This window comes from Phaseolus vulgaris, chromosome 8 (genome assembly GCF_000499845.2).
Source record: "Phaseolus vulgaris cultivar G19833 chromosome 8, P. vulgaris v2.0, whole genome shotgun sequence".
Classification (NCBI taxonomy): Eukaryota; Viridiplantae; Streptophyta; class Magnoliopsida; order Fabales; family Fabaceae; genus Phaseolus; species Phaseolus vulgaris.
In genome coordinates, this window is record NC_023752.2 from 8,850,844 (window position 1) to 8,870,250 (window position 19,407).

At 30.3% G+C, this 19,407-nt stretch overlaps 2 protein-coding genes across 2 annotated transcripts; one reads left to right on the forward strand and one right to left on the reverse strand.

Annotated features, from left to right (window-relative positions):
- Positions 1 to 5,571: 5,571 nt before the first annotated feature.
- On the reverse strand, positions 5,572 to 7,212 carry LOC137823905 (protein LURP-one-related 10-like). Its single transcript, XM_068629231.1, has 3 exons — positions 6,733 to 7,212; positions 6,025 to 6,252; positions 5,572 to 5,820 (listed from the first exon to the last, which is right to left on the reverse strand). Exons 1-3 carry the CDS (start codon positions 7,003 to 7,005, stop codon positions 5,677 to 5,679), a joined length of 645 nt encoding a protein of 214 aa, XP_068485332.1. The 5' UTR covers positions 7,006 to 7,212; the 3' UTR covers positions 5,572 to 5,676.
- Positions 7,213 to 10,997: 3,785 nt separating this feature from the next.
- On the forward strand, positions 10,998 to 11,516 carry LOC137824523 (uncharacterized). The gene has a single exon (XM_068630190.1). It carries the CDS (start codon positions 10,998 to 11,000, stop codon positions 11,514 to 11,516), a length of 519 nt encoding a protein of 172 aa, XP_068486291.1.
- Positions 11,517 to 19,407: the final 7,891 nt, after the last annotated feature.

The following is a 19,407-nucleotide window of genomic DNA, read 5'->3' on the forward strand; positions in this document are numbered from 1 at the left end:
TATTACGAAGTTATTCATGGATAATTTATGTACAGAATTTTCTTTAGCTAAGTATGAACTTTTTAATAAATAAATTTACGTGTACATGGACTCAAAACAAATTTCTTAAAAATATTAAAAAAAAATTAATCATCAAATTTTGTTATTACGTTATGATTATTATTATACTTATTATGATTATTAATATTAATATAATTAATAAAATAAAAATAAAATTAATAGCAGTATTTGTATATTTAATATCATTAATATTAGTGGGTAATTACAAGAAACAATTAGACAACATAAATGATTGACAATATGAAACTCTACCTCAATCTAAGTATAATGCAAGGTATAAAGAAGAGGGAGGAATGTACGAGATGGAAGGAGATATAACAAAATAACAAAGAATATGAAGCTCTAGAAGTTTAGAGGAAAAAGAATGAAGAATAAACTTATGCTTAAGTTGTTAAAGGATGAAATAAGGCAGAGACCACAGACGAAAGTTGGAGAGGTTTGGAGTTTCAAGTAAACGTGGAGAATATAAAATGGCTTGAACGAAGTTATGTTTGTAAGTTCCAAAATACGATTACTATGGAAAATCTTAAAGAAGGCTTCATTGTGAATGGTATAAGTTTTATAGAGTTGAGATATATGGAGGATAATAAAGTACTCTTATCAAGTGAGAGGAAGAAGGATATCCAACTCAAAGAGAATCATGATTCGTTGTTTACCATATATGAATCAATCACTACATGGAACAAAAATTCAGTGGTAGGTATCAAAAGAGTGTGGATCATATGTTGGGTATTATCGATATCACTCTAAAGAGAGGAATGTTTCAAGAAAATCACAATACAATAGGAACTTTGGTACCGATTGACAAACACTAGTGCAGAAACATAAAACAAATGCGGCTATTTCGAATTTATAAATGCGGCTTTATAGCTGCATTTGATCAACACGCACTTGTAAATCAAGAAATATAAATGCGACTATATAGCCGCATTTATAAATACCATTTATAAATACCATTTACAAGTGCGGTTATTTGCTTTAACCGCACTTGTATATGCCAAATCATTAAAAAAATTAAAAATTTTAAAACATCGTCAATTTTGTGTGAAGCCAACGTTGATGAAGAGTCACGGGAGCGCCAACAACGGTGGCGGCAATAGAAGCGACGGCGGACAGGGAAGCAGTAACAGAGAAAATCAAAAAATCTACAAGAAACCATGAAGACAATGAAAGAGTACTGAGCAATGTGAGAAACCAAACAATGTAAGAAAAACGAATGTCAGCCAACAAAACAGTGCTTCAAGACCACCAATGCAAGGAAAAAAACATATATAAGAAAAACGAAAAACATTTATGCATATATTTGTGAAGATGAAGAGGAAGAAAGAGAGTTCAAGAAACTTACATTGCACAAATGGAATGCAGATGCAGCAGAAGGAGACGAACTCAGAGTGCGAACGCGAAACGAAGGCAAAGACAAGAAATAAAGTTTGAAATTGTGTGTGGCGCGCTTCAAAATTTAGGGTAAAAAAGAATTTACGAATGCGGTTAAAGGTAAAACCGCATTCGTAAATCAAAGAATTTTGATTTACGAATGCGATTATTCAAATAACCGCATTCGTAAATCAAAGCGCTTGATTTACGAATGCGGCTATTCAAATAACCACATTCGTAAATCAAAATAATTTCAAAAATGCCACCGCGTTTTTTACTAAAACGGGTAGCGCAAAAGCCGCACTAAATAAAGCGTATCTTTTTCTTCTTTTTGCACTAGTGAAAGCAATGACACAAAGGTAGGAGTTGGAGTATGCGCGATTGTTTATAACAATTTTGATTCAATCAGAAGCAAACTTAAGAAAACAAATGAAAATAAATGGTAAAGTATACAAGATTCTTATTGAACAAGAAAATGCAAGGTAACGAGGAACATGAGAATGCTACATGTGGGGAAGGGAACACTACACCATTTTTTTACTTTAGACAACTTGAACTTGAACTACGTATGTAATTGTTGTCTAAACATAGAAAAAATAATAATTTTATAAATGTAGTTCAAGAACTATTAAAGATCATATTTATAAAACCGTTGATTATTTATACCACATTTTTTAAGTGTTGTCTTTAAAATGTGTGGACTAAACAATATAAAAATGATCTAAAAGTGAAAAGGACGACACTTTTACAAATTAGGAATATGAATCACTATATACCACTTTTTTCGGATCATGGATGTTTAAGTCACAATTTTGTGGCATGACCTTTAAAAATAGAATAAACCAAATTAAAGAAGTTTGCCCTTTAATTGTAGGTATTTTAAATCATATATTTCATTAAAGTTACCTTTAATATAGACAATAATTATTAAAACATAGTTACTTTAGCCCACATTTTTTAAATTGTAGATATTTTAAACTACATTTAATGAATCTATTGGTAAAATAAATAAATAAAAAACTATACTTTCGAATTTCAAATATACAATATATTTTGATTTGTTTTCCATTCTCCAAGTATCCAAATCTAAATGAGAAACTTATGGTTTATAAATTGAAATTCAAATTAAACCCTAATTTTAAAAATAAAATTGAAATTATTATTATATAGTAATTATTATTAATATTATTATTAAGATTCACATTTTTTAAATTGTAGATATTTTAAACTATACTTTCAAATTTCAAATATACAATATATTTTAATTTGTTTTCCATTCTTCAACATGTATTTAAAATGACAAACTTCTGATTTATAAATCGAAATTCAAATTAAACCTTAATTTTAAAAACAAAATTGAAATTATTATTATATGGTAATTATTATTAAGATTCTTCATAATAGTAATATTTTTATTATGTTTTCTTTATTGTTTTTTTATAATTAATAATAATAATAATAATAATAATATAAATAGAAACAATAATATTAATAATAATAATATTATTATTATTATGAATAACAAGAATAATATTAATAATAATCTTCAAATTATAATAATAACCATAATCCTATTCATAATAATAAAATAAAAATAAGAATAATTATAATTATAATATGATAAAAGAGTTTGTACGATATAATAATTATAAATTTTATGTATAATGATAGAATCTGAATTTAATATCCAATAAATTGTTAATAAATAATAATAACAATAATAATATATACCGATATATAAAGGAGATTCTTCTCTTTAACTATTCTCAATTCTTTTCATGTTTTATCCTTATATCAATATTTTATTTTATTTCATTATCATTGACATTGCGTCATTTCCTATTTTTTTCTAAAACATTTGGTATACGTGATGGCGGTTTTGAATTAAAAGTGAGATGGAAGAGCGTTTTTTTTTTATATTTCAGTCATTTTCTATTTTTTAAATATTTACTAAATAACTAATTATTTTTATAATTAATTGAAAATTAATTTTTTTTATAAAAGAAAACTAATATACTGTCATTTCGTAAAAAGAAAATTATCAATTTAAACAATTTTAAATATGGAATAGTTTGTCAAACATGGAATAAAATGAGACCTTCTATTAGACTTGGAATAGTTTGTTAGAGGTAGGAAGTTCTTACACGTGAAGTAATATTTTTTTTTTCATATTTCAATTTCTCTTAAAAAATTATAGTTTTTATCTTTTTTTATTATTTGGTTTAGTTGATATCTTTTATTTAATTTTTAATATTAAAAATAAATGTAATATAAAGCAATAAACAACAATTATCCAAACTCAATTGTGACTGTTATGTTTCACTGGCAAAGGATTCAATCGATTGACATGGGGTGAGACAGACATAACTGAAACTGGACTGTTTCTTCTTTCCTGCACCTTCATATCTTCTTCTCTCACCTCCATAAATTTTTAAATTTCCAAAAATACCTCTTTACAATATTTCGGATTACGTAATCCGAAAGTCATTTTTCAAATGTGTAATTAGCTTGCGGATTACATAATCCGGAAGCCATTTTTCAGATCCATGATTACTCTCTGGATTACATAATCCGGAAGTCTTATTTAACTTCCGGATTATGTAATCCGGAAGTCTTTTTTCAAATAAGTTTCCGGATTACATAATCCGAAAACTAATCTATGGGGGTGACACAAGAAGGATAAAAATGTATTTTCAAGTTGTGTATGGAGGTGGCAGAAGAAGATATGGAGGTGCAGGAAGAAACAGTCCTGAAACTGCTCTTCTGATATGGATCAATGGCCACATTGTATATGGACTCAACAGCCGGACCAAGTACAAATCCAGGAGTCTAAACATAACAAAGTGGGCCTGGCCCATCTTTCTCCCTTTGGATTTGGACCCTTATAAACAATTTGTTGACCAACACAAAGCCAATGAAGGCTTTTTTTTCCTGCACCCCTATATTTATGTCCGTATTTTGGATTGACGGTGATTGTCAAGATTAGATTATATAATCTGTAAACAAATTCAAAGAACAAGTATTTTTTGTAATCCAAAACATAATTCAGAATGTTTATTCAGAAGAGAGTTTTGGGTTATCCCAACCGAAATTACTTGTTCTTTGAATTTTGAATTTGATTATTAATTATGTAATCTGCAAGGTTATTATGTATTCGAGGTTAGCTTCTAAGTTAATCTAATATATATATTATGAATTATATAATCTAGTATTCAGTTCTTGTCTTTCAGTTTACATAATTCATAGAAAAATAAAACACAACAGTAAAATGAACATTCAACCACAGTGCAAAAGAACAGTGAAAAAAACTCAAAAACTAACCTCATCAACCACATAATCACAAACACACTGCAACAACTATAAATATGTGCTGATAAAAAAAAAATCAAGAACCACCAAAAATTCCTTCAACCAGAGCAAATGTGAGTTTGGGGATGCAAAGGGGGTGAGAGAAGAGAGAAAAAAATAGTAAGGTGAAAACTGTTTTGGGTTTTCAATTATTTACTGAAAGAAAAAAAAAGTAATTTCATTTTATTATGGAGTTTTTAATTATTTACTGAAAGAAAAAAGAGAGTAATTTCATATCTATTATGGAATGCTCATGGAAGTACAGGAAGAAGCAGCCGCCTATTAAACTAGGTTGAGTGGAGATGAGTCGCAGGGCTGTGAAGGATTTTCCGGAACAAGTTGGAAAGTTTGTTATATTCATATATGGTTCATATCTACCACTTGTGCCAGGAAGAAGAACTTATTCAATAATGATTTTTTCCCCTAAGTATATATTTTAGTTCATTAACATACTTCAATCAAGCTATTTGTCTACATTTAATTATTCTTTTATTTCTTTTTTTTTATTTTCTCGTTGTAGCTATGTTTTCTGTTAATGTTTATAATTTTATCTAAACTTGCCCGAAAATTACACAATTAAGGATTTGTTCGATAAAAGAAAACAAATTTGATGTCTGAAAATTATAATCCCAACAAATTATAACAACCTTTATTAATGGACTAATTTTATGAATGCTACTATATATAGTAGATTGAAAAATATATGAAATTCCTTATTAAAATAGTTTCTCAAATTTATGAATGATATATAAACTCCTTTATATAGATTGAATATATAAGAGGATGGACTACCAAGCTCAATAAGGTAATTTCTTATTTAAGGATTATTTATTGAGAATGATACTTTATAAGAAATCCAAACGAAAAAGTACAAAACAGGCTTTCAGCATTTCTCTATTCTGCTCTTGCATCGTCGTTAATCTCATCAAGAATCACGATTAACGCCACTATGAACGCATAATCGATGTTGGGATAAACCGTGATCATGAAATGGTCTTTTCCAATCAGAATGCTCTGAACTGTGTGCTTCTTATGCATCTGTAATAGCATTCCCACAAAATATTTTCACTTTAATTTTCATATATATTACTGAAGCAACTTTTTAATAAATTGAAAACGACTCTGTTAATTACCAATAAGTATGATTAAATAGTATTGAAAGAAATAATAAAGGTAATTTCAGCTATCATGGAAACGTATTTAAAAAAATGATTTTGGATATTTAATGAGAAAAGGTTTTACCTGTGCGACGATGTTGTTAGATTCACCAGCATAAACAACGCAAGAACGTTCCAACCAACTACCTTTAACCTTAAAGTCACAAATATCTTCTTTGGTGTTATTAGCCAAAAACACATCCAATTTGGTCTTAAACTGAATAAAGGACGATCGCTTCAGAGTAAATATTAGATCTTTGTCGTCTGTGCTTTCACCTCTGAAAGCTTGCCATCGATCATGTGCTGTCATCACCTGCATCAACAACACAACTTTTCACCAATTTTTACAAGATAAACCTCTTTAAACAAGATTGTTATTCTATAATCTCACATATATTAGAGATTAATGATAATTTATATCTATTTTATGAATGACTGAGTCTGAAAACTTGAGATCAGAACAAAGATATATATAATAATTTCACTCTTTTTAATTATTTTTTAATCATATTTAGTATTTAGAATTACACTTTAAATGAGATGTATATCATGAAGGTAAAACTTTTAAATATTAAATAGGATTAAAAAAAATATTAAAGTACCGTGGATTTTTTTTGGATAAAAACTACTTAGATTGAAGAAGAGTAAGGGAACTAATCTCAGAGTGTTTAGTTAATTGAGGTAGGGTATGCTTGAATAACTTTCACCAAGTAAAAATAAAAAATTTAACATAATAATTTAAACGAACATGTGATGTGTTTGGTGGGAGAAGGAGAAAGGAAGAAAGAAAAACCTTGCGGCGTAGGGTGACAAGGGGGTGGCCGGCGGCGTCGATGAGGACGCGGCGGTCACGAAGGCTCATGAGAGAGCCCTTGACTTTGAAGACGACGTTGCCGTTAACGTCGGTGACCACGAAGTTGCCGTCGGAGATGGTCATCACCTTCTTCACCACTGCCAGATCCACCGGGTACGGAGCGCAGAACTGCGGCCCGATCACGGTGGTCGGCAACGCCGGAATCGGGGCGGAGGTGGTGGGCTGCGGCGGATAAGGGTTTGGGTATGCCATGTCTAAGGTTCACACTTAAACAAACTATGTAATTATTGTCTCCAAAACGAAAGTTTTGTTTGCGAATTTTGAATGGATGTGAGTTCTGAAAGTTTCTTATATAGAAGATACTATGATTCATAAGAGGATCTAGGATAAGAATTGGATATGGTGGCATTTTCTTTTCTTAGTGAATTTGATTATTTGCAATTATTTTTCAAACTTGTTAATCATTCAAACGTGTCACATGACATGTACTTTCCACATTGGAGGGATCATAATTTATTACACAAATAATAAATAAAATAAGCTGTCTTTTCTTTTATCAAGAAAATAAAAGTTGTCATTTTCTATATTGAAGTTGTTGGTTATAGATTCTTTTTTAATGTTGACTCTCAGATTTTTATTATTATTACAGCTTGTATATCTAATTAAAAGTTTATCTTGAGTTTGAATCAATGATAGTATGAGTCTTTATAATAACTTTTAATTTGTTATGTTGTAAAAAATAAATTTCATAATAACTATATTTGGAACATCATTTCATTATCAATGATATACAATTTGTATCAATACTATTCTGTTCTGACTAGATTTTTAACCTGTGTATTACACGAAAAAGGAATGAAGATATTAATTATTTATAAAATATTATTTTCTAATTATAAAAAATATATTTATATATTAGTTATTATTTTGTATAGAAAATAAATATTTTAAATTAATTAATTGTACTAATATTTAGAAATTTAATTATCATGTATAATATGAAATACAGTACATAATATAATGAAGAGAAGACGTATAAATAATGAAAAAAAAATAATTCAAACGGTATCATATTCAAAATTCAAAAACAATTATATCATTTATGTAAATCATTCTTTATCTGCTCAATTTATAACAGGCAAAGCTACCAATGAATTATGATATATGATTGAAATATCATCACTAAATTTTATATTATAAAAATAATGTGAAATAGTTGCCATATGTATATAACTTTTCTTAATAGCTGTTAAAAAAAAAGTTAACCTTCAAAAAGGTTGTTTAAGTCTTTTTGCAAAAAAAGGTATTTTGTTCATAATATCTAAGAGTGTTCGGTTCTACACCACAGAAAACGAATAATCTACCCATACGGAAAAAGTCAACTTAAAAACAGAAATATTGTCAATGTTTTATAAAGAGTATTTGTATCACATTTTTAATTAATATGTGAGAAAAAAATATAAAAGCAGAAGAGTTTGGTTTAAAAGAAATACAAAATACGAAAGAAAAGGATAAATAAAAATTAAAAAAAATGTTTTTAAGTTAAATAATTTAGGAAGTGGTTATTTTGTATTTTCTGAAATATTATACGCGTGGAGTGTTAGCGTGTTGCGTTTTGTTATTTTTCTAATTACGCGCATTATTGTCTGTTGCTTAATTGAATATTATATGCGATGCCAATTACGTGTCTGACAAGACAAGAACATAAGAACAATTTTTCATGTGAAAATGCAATTTTATTAAAACAAATATTCAAAACACGAATTACAGTTATGCCATCAAATGGATTTTGTTTCTAATCCATTTTAGATTTCTCACTTTAGTCTTCAGATTTTTATTTTACTGGTAAAGGTTTCTTAATGTCTAATTTGTGTTGTTAATTATACGATATGACGTAAATTTTATTATGCTTCGTGTCGATTATTTTCAATGAATAAAAGTTTATTTATTTATTTCTCGAATATAAGATTATATTGGTCATATTCATCTTTGAAATACATTATTTGTCATAGTTTTGTCGTTTTACAATAACAAAAAGCATAATTTATCGTTTAAAATACATTATTATTTGTGATGATTGACTTTTATCTTTTCAAAATTTTAAACTTATTAAGCTCAAAAGATATATTTGTCATTGTCTGGGTCAATAACCATTTATGTTTTGCAATATAATCAAATATGTCTTCGGAGGCCTTTTTCTTTGACCATTTCCACACTCTTTTGCGAAAATAATATATACATTTCACACTTCTACTTCCTCGTTTCTTCACCTTCTCTTTCCTAGCTACTCAACTATTGATCCAATTTGCCGATAAAAAAAAAAAAACTATTGATCCAATTAATTAATCCCACCATTGAAGAAATTATGTTTATAAATTTTCCATATTTACTAGAAACAGGGTGATCTTAATACAAAGTTTTTTCACTCATCAGTAAAGTGGAGAAGGGCGAGGAACGAGTTACATGAGTTGTTTGTTGATGGAAGGTGGAGCGAGGATAAGGTTGAGATCAAGGACAAGGTTAGGGATTACTTTGAAGATAGGTTTGCCAGAAATGAAGCTTGTACGGTTAGATTGGACAATGTAAGGTTTAATTCTATCTCGCAAGCTGATAACGAGTTGTTGGTCGGTGACTTCTCTGAAGAAGAAATAAGGGATGCGGTTTGGAATTGTGAAAGTTCAAAGAGTCCAGGTCCTGACGGATTTAACTTTGGTTTCTTAAAGGTCTGCTGGGATATTGTAAGGTTGGATGTGGTGTCAGCTGTGAAGGATTTCGCATCTAAAAGTCATTGGCCTAGAGGTTCAAATGCTTCATTCCTCTGTCTCGTCCCGAAAGTATAAAACCCTCAGCAACTCGGCGAGTTCAGACCTATTTCGTTAGTTGGATGCTTGTATAAAATTATCTCAAAAGTGTTGTCTCTACGCTTGAAAAAGGTAATTAGTAAAGTTATTGATTTGAGACAATCAGCTTTTCTTGAAGGTAGGGGTTTGTTGGACAGTGTGTTAGTAGCTAATGAGGTGTTGGAGGAATATAAAAGAAAGAGGAAGAGTTGTGTGTTCTTCAAAGTCGACTATGAGAAGGCGCATGACTCGGTTAGTTGGGAATTCATTTATTATATGCTTGATCGGTTGGGTTTCTGTGCTAAATGGATTAAGTGGATAAAATGTTGCTTAGAATCTGCTTCAGTTTCTGTGTTGGTGAATGGTAGTCCTACTAGGGAATTTACTCCTAGGAAGGGTCTTCGCCAAGGTGATCCACTAGCTCCGTTTCTCTTCCTTTTAGTTGCAGAAGGGTTGGCTGGAGTTTCTAGGATGGCAGAAGAGAAGAATTTGATTGATAGTTTGGAGGTTGGAAGAGCTAAAGTAAAGGTGAATATGTTGCAATATGCTGATGATACTTTATTCTTCTGTGAAGCTAATACCAAAAGTATCTTCAATATTAAGGCGATTTTGCTTTGTTTTGAGCTAGCTTCTGGGCTTAAGGTGAATTTCTTAAAAAGCAAATTAGGCGGGTTGGGGTTGGATTCGAGTTCGCTTCAGCGTTTTGCGGCTATTCTCAATTGTAATGTGATGGTAACTCCATTTGTTTACTTGGGGCTACTGGTAGGAGGGTGTCATAAGCGCAGTGCTTGTTGGAACGGGGTGTTAGAGAAAGTTCAGAATAAACTGTCTAGGTGGAAAGGCAGGTGCTTGTCAATGGCAGGGAGAATTTGTTTAATCAAGTCTGTTCTTTCTTCAATCCCGTTATTTTTTATGTCTTTATTTAAACTGCCTTCTGTGGTGGCAGACAAGTTAGTTCGGATCCAAAGGAATTTCCTTTGGGGGTGGGGCTCTGATGGAAGGAAGATCGCTTGGGCTTCTTGGGATAAGGTGTGTGAGCCTCGGGATTCTAGAGGTCTTGGAATCATTGATCTTAGGAAATTTAACTTGGCTTTATTAGGAAAGTGGATTTGGAGACTGGGTACGGATAAAGGAGGTTTGTGGAAAGAGATTCTTGATTCTAAGTATGGTGGTTGGAGAAGTTTGAGAGAAGGCGGTAAGTCTAGTAGGGGCTCTCTCTGGTGGAAAGATTTAAAGGAGGTGTGAGATTCAGAGGGTTGGGGTAGAAGTTTTGAAGATGGGTTTAAGTGGAAAGTGGGGGATGGTAAGGAGATTTCTTTTTGGGAGGACAGTTGGTTGAGCTGTGGTACTTTGAAGGGAGTTTTTCCGAGACTTTTCTCTCTAAGCTCGGTTAAAAACGCAAAAATGGCTGAGCTTGGGTATTGGTATAATGGTGAATGGGTGTGGAATTTGGACTGGCGTAGATCCTTTTTCGACTGGGAGAAGTCTTTGGTTGAACAGCTGTTTCATAGTTTGCAAGAGGTGAAGTTGGTTTTTGGGGAGGCGGACAGTTGGGTCTGGAAGATTGGGGAGAGTCAAACTTTCTCAGTCAACTCTGCCTATGTTCAGGTAAGGCGGGTTAGAGGAGGGGAGTATTCTCCTGTGTATAGTAAGTTGTGGAGGTGCAAAGCCTTGCCATCTGCTTTGTTCACTGCTTGGAGGGTGTTGGAGAATAGGATTGCCTCTAGGGTTAACTTGGTAAGGCGCGGAGTGGCGGTAGAAAATCTCTTGTGTTGTTTGTGTGGGGAGGAGGAGGAGTCATCTTGTCACTTGTTCTTTGTTTGCAGGTTTGCTTGGCGCGTCTGGTGTCTGTGCTTTAAGTGGCTTGGTGTGTCGTCTGTAATTCACAAGGATCCTAAGTCAAATTTTCACAATTCTGGATGAGTCATGCTTCTGTTTCGGATAACGAAGTTTGGGGTACAATTTGGGTTGGCATTGTGAGCGAAATCTGGAAACATAGGAACTCGGTCATCTTCAATAGAGGTGTGGCAGATGTGTCTGAAGTGTTCGCTTCGGTGCAAGTAAAGGTATGGTCTTGGATTTATGCAAAGTCTCGTTCTGCTTATTTCCCTTATTCTAGTTGGGTTTTAAATCTTTTGGCTTGTATGAGGTTGATTCATTAACATTGGTTAGTGTTGGTATGGTTATCCCTTTGCTAATTTGGTAGGCGTTCTAATAGGAGACTGATGTCAAGTATTTCTGTATAAGGGTTGGACCACCCCTGAAGTGGTCCCTATTTATTTATTTATTTTATTGCTGATAAAAAAAAAACTAGGATAAACTAGATCATGAAATTATTTAACAAGGATAATTGTACTGTGTGAAAAGCAAGAGGCCATACCCTATAATAAAGGTCTTAACAATTGATTAATTAGTTGTATTTTATTTAGATAAACTATATGTATGACAATGATTCAATGTGTGTTTTGAATTTTAAATAAAAAATTAAATTAAAATTAAACTCAATTGAAATTGAAGAAAAACTTATAATAGTTTTAAGTTATCATAGTTTAGAGTAAATTTTGTTTTTAACTAGATTTGAAAGAGAAATCCAAACACACTTTTCATAGTTAATTCTATTTTAGTAAATAAACTTATGTTTAACTTAATTTAAAAAAATGGGGTAGGAAAAAGAATCTTAATTGAGAAAAATTATGTATGGAAGAGATTTGTGTGTACAGCAAATTTGCAAAAGTTTGATACTTAGTGTGGAAGTCCACATCATGTATATGAACATGTTGATCAACGAGAACCGAATATCAAGATGTTTATGTCTAGTTTGATTTCGATCAGGACAATTAATAATAACAATGTTAGTTATAACATTAATAGTAATGTTTAATAGTAATATTTAATATTTTGTTTTTACTAAAAATGTATTTTATATTTTTTACTAATTAAATGATATATTATATGAGACTAAAATTGTTAATTTTGAAAAACTAAATAACCAAATAATGTAGTATTAGAATTTGAATGAATTAATTGACAAATATGTAAAAAGAAGAGTGAATTTAAGTTTTTTCTTATTATTTAGTAAAATATCATATATATGCTCTTACCAAATCTTATCCAAACTAGGGGACGAATATTTGGTAAAAAACTTAAAAGTCAAATTCTGAGACACCAGGCTAAAATAATCTTGTAATATTTAATTTTCTTATTTTCAGTTCTCATAAAGACATTGTAAAACTATATTTGGAACGAGAAAAAAAAAGAAAAAAAAAAGAATGGAATAGGAAAAAGACAGAATATGCTCTGATTATGATTTCTTATAAAGTTGAGGAAAAAGAAAAAATATAAGTGGGAATCACCAATTTTATAATCTTTCAATATAGAAAGAAAGATAAAGAGAAGATAATAACATATGATACTACAACATACTAGTTTTATTTTTGTAATATTTTTTATGGAACATACATTCTACTAAAATAGATGAGTTGTCTAAATACTACACGAGTATAGGAATATGTTTATATTTTTTTCTTATCTGTTTAGTTCATAGTGATTTTACGTTTATCTTTTATTTATTAGAATAAAATTTATTATTATTTAGTTATAATTACTTACGAATTTAAATCCATAAATATATAAAAAATTATATGTGGATATTGCGTACCTAGTATTATTTGTAGGTGAAATTGAGTTATTTGTGAATTTTTTTTTATATGTATAACAGTAAAGTAGCTTAAGAACAATCATAGATAAAATTTATATGTAACTTTCATGCGTTGTAGCGGAAAATTTTTAGAAAATATTATTTGTAAATAATGATATTGAATCGTTAAATAAATAAAGTCACCCGTTACCTACTATTTTTTCATATATATTATAATAATATTAATATTATGGGTAACAATAATAGTAATAATAATATTAATAACAATATTATTATTACTAATAACAATAATATCAACAATATTATATTAACTAGCGGGAACATAGACACTCACGTGTCTGTGTATCCGCATTTTTCATTTTTACTATTTATATATTCATATAATTTTAATAAATATTAAATTATATAAGAAGATATGTAAATTATCTAAATGCACCATTAATAATAGTTTTATTAAGATTTTATGTTAATTTTTTTATATTTTCATTTTATTGTTTTTAATATTAAATTTTGATTTAACTTAGTGTAATCTTTAACTTTTTAAGGTTATCAAGATTAAAATTAAGGTTTAAAAAATGGACCAGCAAACAATGTCAAAACATAATGCAAATGGTTGTATGTTGGAAGTGGTAGAATCTATCACCTTATCAATTGAATCCACATCTTCCATGGCAAAGAAGTTGAAAAAAATAAAATAATAAATTATATACAAATTACCAAACTTCCAACTTATGTAATATCTAATAGATCAAAGCATCAGTAGACATAAAAACTTTTCCCGCAAAGTTGGGGTTAGGGTTCATACAAAAATATAAAAAAAATTAAGAAAACAATAGAAACAAAAATGTACAAATTCTATAACAATGAGACACGTCTCTGCTTCGAACGCTTTGGGAAGTGCGAGAAGGAGGAAACAATGGTGGTTGTTGTACAATGGTGATTGAAGAGGGACTAAGATGAGTGAGAGTAGGAGAAGAACATGGAGCGTGAAGGAAGAAGGTTCAAAATGTGTCAAAATTTAGGAGCATTTTTTTTTCTTTGGATGCAACTGGTGAAAACTACTCCTTATAAGGAAGTGGAAGAAAGTGGTAACCGTTCAACTACTCCTTATAAGGGAGTGGATGTAACTGGTGAAAACTACTCCTTCATTAGAAAGTGGATGTAAATGGTGACGGTGAAAACTACGGAAGAAAGTGGTAACCGCTCAGTAATAATCAAATTGTTCACGTTTGGCCACTACTCACATTTCCTAATATTTATTTCTCTCTCATAAAACAAACACTCCCTCTCATTAGGCAATTATTTTTCAAAATAAATTATCTCTTTCAATTCAAACGGTTGCTCCATTTATTTCAAATATTTTATTAAATTTATTTATCTCTCATACAACAAACACTCTCTCCTTATGCAATTAATTTTCAAAATAAATTATCTTTTTCAATTCATAACCACTCCTCCACCTCTCTTTTAATTCATAATCGTTCATCCACCTCTCTTTCAATTCATAATTGTTCTTCCACATCTCTTTCAATTCAAAACCGCTTTTCCACCTCTCTTTCAATTCAAAACCGCCCCACTACGTATACCAAATATTGTAGAAAAAATAAGAAAGGGCACAATGACCATAATACAATAATAAAATTAAATATTAATATAAGGATAAAATGGGAAAAAAATTAAGAGCAGTTAAGAGGGGAATAAGAAATAACACAATGACCATAATACAATAATAAAATTAAATACTAATATAAGGATAAAATAGGAAACAAAATTAAGAGCAGTTAAGAGGGGAATCCCCTTTATATATAGGTATAGATAATAATACCAATTATTTTATTATTAATAATAATGCTTTTATTATTATTATTATTATTAATAATCGTTTTATTATTATTATTATTATTAATGCTTTATTATTATTATTAATGCTTTTATTATTAATATTAATATTATTATTATTATTAATATTCTATTAATAATATTATTATAATTACTATTATTTTTATTAATATTTTTAATAATATTGTTATTAGTAATATTATTATTAATAATATCATTATTAATATTAGGTTTAATTATCTTTTTGTCCCTACATTTAATGTTAATATTAAATTTACTGATTTTTAAAAAACCAATTTGGTTCCATTTTTTTTTTAAAAGTATGTAATTTGACACGGTAAGAAAAAATGATTTTAACGGGGGCTTTATTTTTCCATTATCCAAGGTTAAAACTTCTATTAAGTCATTTATCCAGGGTTGTAGTTTTATCTGCTAAACCATTCCTGGGGAACGTGTTTCCCGATATTTTTTTAAACCTTAGGAAAAGTCTTTCAGAGCCCTAGTTAAATACAATGGGTCACATCACAACCCACTGTTACCTAGCTCTACAACAACTGGTGTTTATCACTGCTTTATATATCCTAAATAATTGCATTATCTATCAGATGTGGCCTTGATTGCATGTGTGTTCTTGGTTAAAGATTACAAGAACATATTGCGAGGAGAAATTAACTTTATTACTTATCACTTTCACAGATAATTAATTATTAGATGCATTTTAAAATAAATGTCTTAATTTAAAATATTTCAAAATTATGATAATTAAATATTAATAATTATAACTAAAACTAAAAGTGCACATAAAATACACATACATCAAAAACTAAAACAAAATAAGTCAGCTTTTTTGAAGTATAAGCTCGTAAAAAAAACTAGGAATTATATAAACCAACTACCATCAATCATAAAAAATATGCAAATATTGTTGAAATAATTATTATCCAAGATTAGTTGTTGAAATAATTATTATCCAAGATTAGTTGTTGAAATACTTATTATCCAAGGTTATTTTGTTGTTTTTAAAATAAAATTTTGAAACTTTAGAAAACTTATTTGTAATGTAAAGTTACACTTTCAAAAATTTAGAGAATTTAGTTTTACATATATTAAAACTATGTAATTTTTAATTATTTATTTATAAATAGATTTAATTATATTTATTTATTGAAGTTTGAAAAATCTGGAGTGTTTTATTGATGTTATACAATAAATCTTTAGAATTTAACGAAGGTAAAAAAAACCTCTGTTATTTTATTGAGGTTTTAGAATAAATCTTTAGAATTTAACAAAAGTTAAAAAAACTCTGTTATTTTGTTGAGGTTTTAAAATAAACCTTTGAAATTTGAAGAACGTTAAAAAAATCTCTGTTATTTTGCTGAGGTTTTAGAATAAACCTTTGGAATTTAACGAAGGTTAAAAAAACCTCCGTTATTTTGATGAGATTTTAGAATAAACCTTTGGAATATACAAAAGTTAAAAAAAAATATTCCTTATTGTACTGAGATTTTAAAATAAACCTTTGAAATTTAACGAAGGTTAAAAAAACCTCCATTATTTTGCTGAGGTTTTAGAATAACCTTTGGAACTTAATGAAGGTTAAAAAAAACTATGTTAATTAAATCAATTCCTAGGGTTATATTAACCTCTGCTAAATAACCTCCGTTAAAATCCTTTTTTTTGTAGTGTGATTCTTTCTGTCAAATTTCCACCAATGGTGTTAACTGGTGATGATTTGGCACACACAATGTCATTGATATGCAAACATGGACTGTACACGTAGAAACCAACTTTTAGGGTTTTATCTTCTTTGCGTCTTGGTGATCGACATAGGGCAGAGGAGTGGAGGCAGAGGCGCCAGTGGCAGTGTGCCACACATTAGGTTGAGGGTGGTAGAAAGGTTTATAATGAAGGTGATTGGGAGCAAAATTGGCGTAATTAGATAGGCACTCTAGTTGGGGTAATAGAAGGAAATGGAATGGGTATGCGACGATGGAGCGACACAAATGTTGTTGTCTAAGGCGTAAGTGAGTGTGAAAGGGAGGAAGTAGCCTTGTGACGGCGGCGGAGGGAAAGGTGGTAATCCACGTCATCAACTTCCGCTCCCCAACCTCTTTTCAGATGGTTTAGGTTGGGATCCCTCCACTACCGTATTATCTTCGCGGTCTTTGACACAGGCGTGGTCGAAACCTTAGTCTCTGACCCCTCCCTCCTAGAAAATGTCATCATCTTGGTCCTCGTCATGGACTCTCACAACAATCGTGTCCTGGCGGCACTCCATGCATTGGGCCCCTTCCCTCCGTTTAACACTCTCATCGCTTACAACCTCTGCTCGCTCTGTCGTCTCTTCTTTCCCCTCCCCTCCATCGAAGAAGGTGACAAGGAACGTGCCATTGTGAACGATGACGCAACAAACAACGAGGAACATGGCATCATGTACCATCCGTGTTTGCATACCAATGATATTGTGTGTGCCACATCATCAACAATCAATGCCATTGGTGAAAATTTAACATAAGGGACCCAATTGCATATTGTTTTTAAAACTTTGAGACCAAATTGATTTTTTTAGAAATCATATAGTAAATTGAATAATGACCCTAAATGTAGGGACAAAAAGACAATTATACCTTAATAATATTGTTATTAATATTATTATTAAATTATTATTATTATTATTAATGTTATTAATAATATTATTAATGTTATTAATATTATTATTAATGTTACTATTATTTTTATTAATAATAATATTTCTATTAATTAATAAAATAATAATAACTATAACGAGATTATAAAAAAAATTGGTAAACAATTAAAGGTTCTATATAGGTTGTATTTATATTTGTGGGTATAATTACCTTATTCGTCTCTATATTTATGGCCAATATTTAATTTAGTATGGTGGTTTTAAAAAAAAATCAATTTGGTCTCTATGTTTTTTAAAATGTATATAAATTGGTCATTTCTGTTAAGTCGCACAAACGACGTCAAGTGGTGCGTATGTGGCAGAGAATGGGTGATGTGGACTGTCAATTAAAATACATATCAGATTGGGTGTTTAGGGTTTGGAGGCATGAAAGATTAGTTTAGGGAAAAATCAATTGGGGGTTAAGATTTTTTAATTGCAAGCAGTGAGTTTATGAGGTGCGATCCCGTGAGGTGCGATTGGGGTTTAGGGTTCAATCTGTGAGGTGTGATCCTGAGCTCGTGAAGTGCGATTGTGTGGGACAACGATTGTGGGAGGTGCAACCATTGTTGAGCGTGGTGCAGTTTCGTGCTTGGTCGTTTCTAAGGTTAGGCAAACATTCCCACCACGAATGAAGCTACGAACGAACCTGTGAACGAATCACAACGCTGGACTCCACCACAAACGACCCTCGTATCTGTCAACTTGTATTTGTGAAGAAGCCACCATCCAATAGTTTACGATAAAACAGAAACCCTAACCACCACACTTTATTAATCTCTGACAAGCTCAATCTCATGCCTCTGAACCCTGACACTACAAAAAAAACTTTTATTAGAAAGAGCCAAAGGCGGACACTAATCACAAAAAGCCCACGCAAAGATGCAATTAACGTGGGCTTTGCCTTCACACAACTTTGAAGCTAATATCCTTGTCGCAAAAATAATTGTCGGGTGCATGACGTCGCAATAAGTTGGCTTGCGTGGGCTTTGCCTACAAGTTGCCAACATAAAAAATTACAAATGTTAACTTAAGCGGGAGCTTAGCCTTGGACAGAAAGTGAGGGCTTAGGCTTAGCTAGGGGGACAATAAAATTAGCGTGGGCTTAGCCTTGGATAAGGGGACAATAAAATTAAAAATAAAGCGTGGGCTTAGCCTTGGATAGTGGGACAATAAAATTAGAATAAAGCGAGGGCTTGACCTTGGTAAAGTGACAATGAAATTAGAATGAGCTTAACCTTGGATATGTGGACACATAATTTCTTTTTTGTATGCACTATTTTTGGCCGCTATTGAACTCCACTTTTAAATAAAAGTTTGGATTTTAAATATTAAATATTAATATTTTTTTAATTTGCTTTTTTTTTTTGCAATAGCATTAAAAAGAAAAAAACATCAATGAATTGATAAGTTAAAAACTAAAAAACAAAAGTAATGAATAAATTATTATATTGATGAATAAAAAGTGTTTAAGCACCGGAAGATGGGCATTAATTAGTTAGCTTGGTTATCTTAGTGATTTCATTATTCTTAGTGACTAACATTTGCGCTGCTTACTAGTTATGTTTTATCGAAACATATGCAATGAAAAAACTATCATTTTAATACATTTAAGAAACTTTGTTCTATAA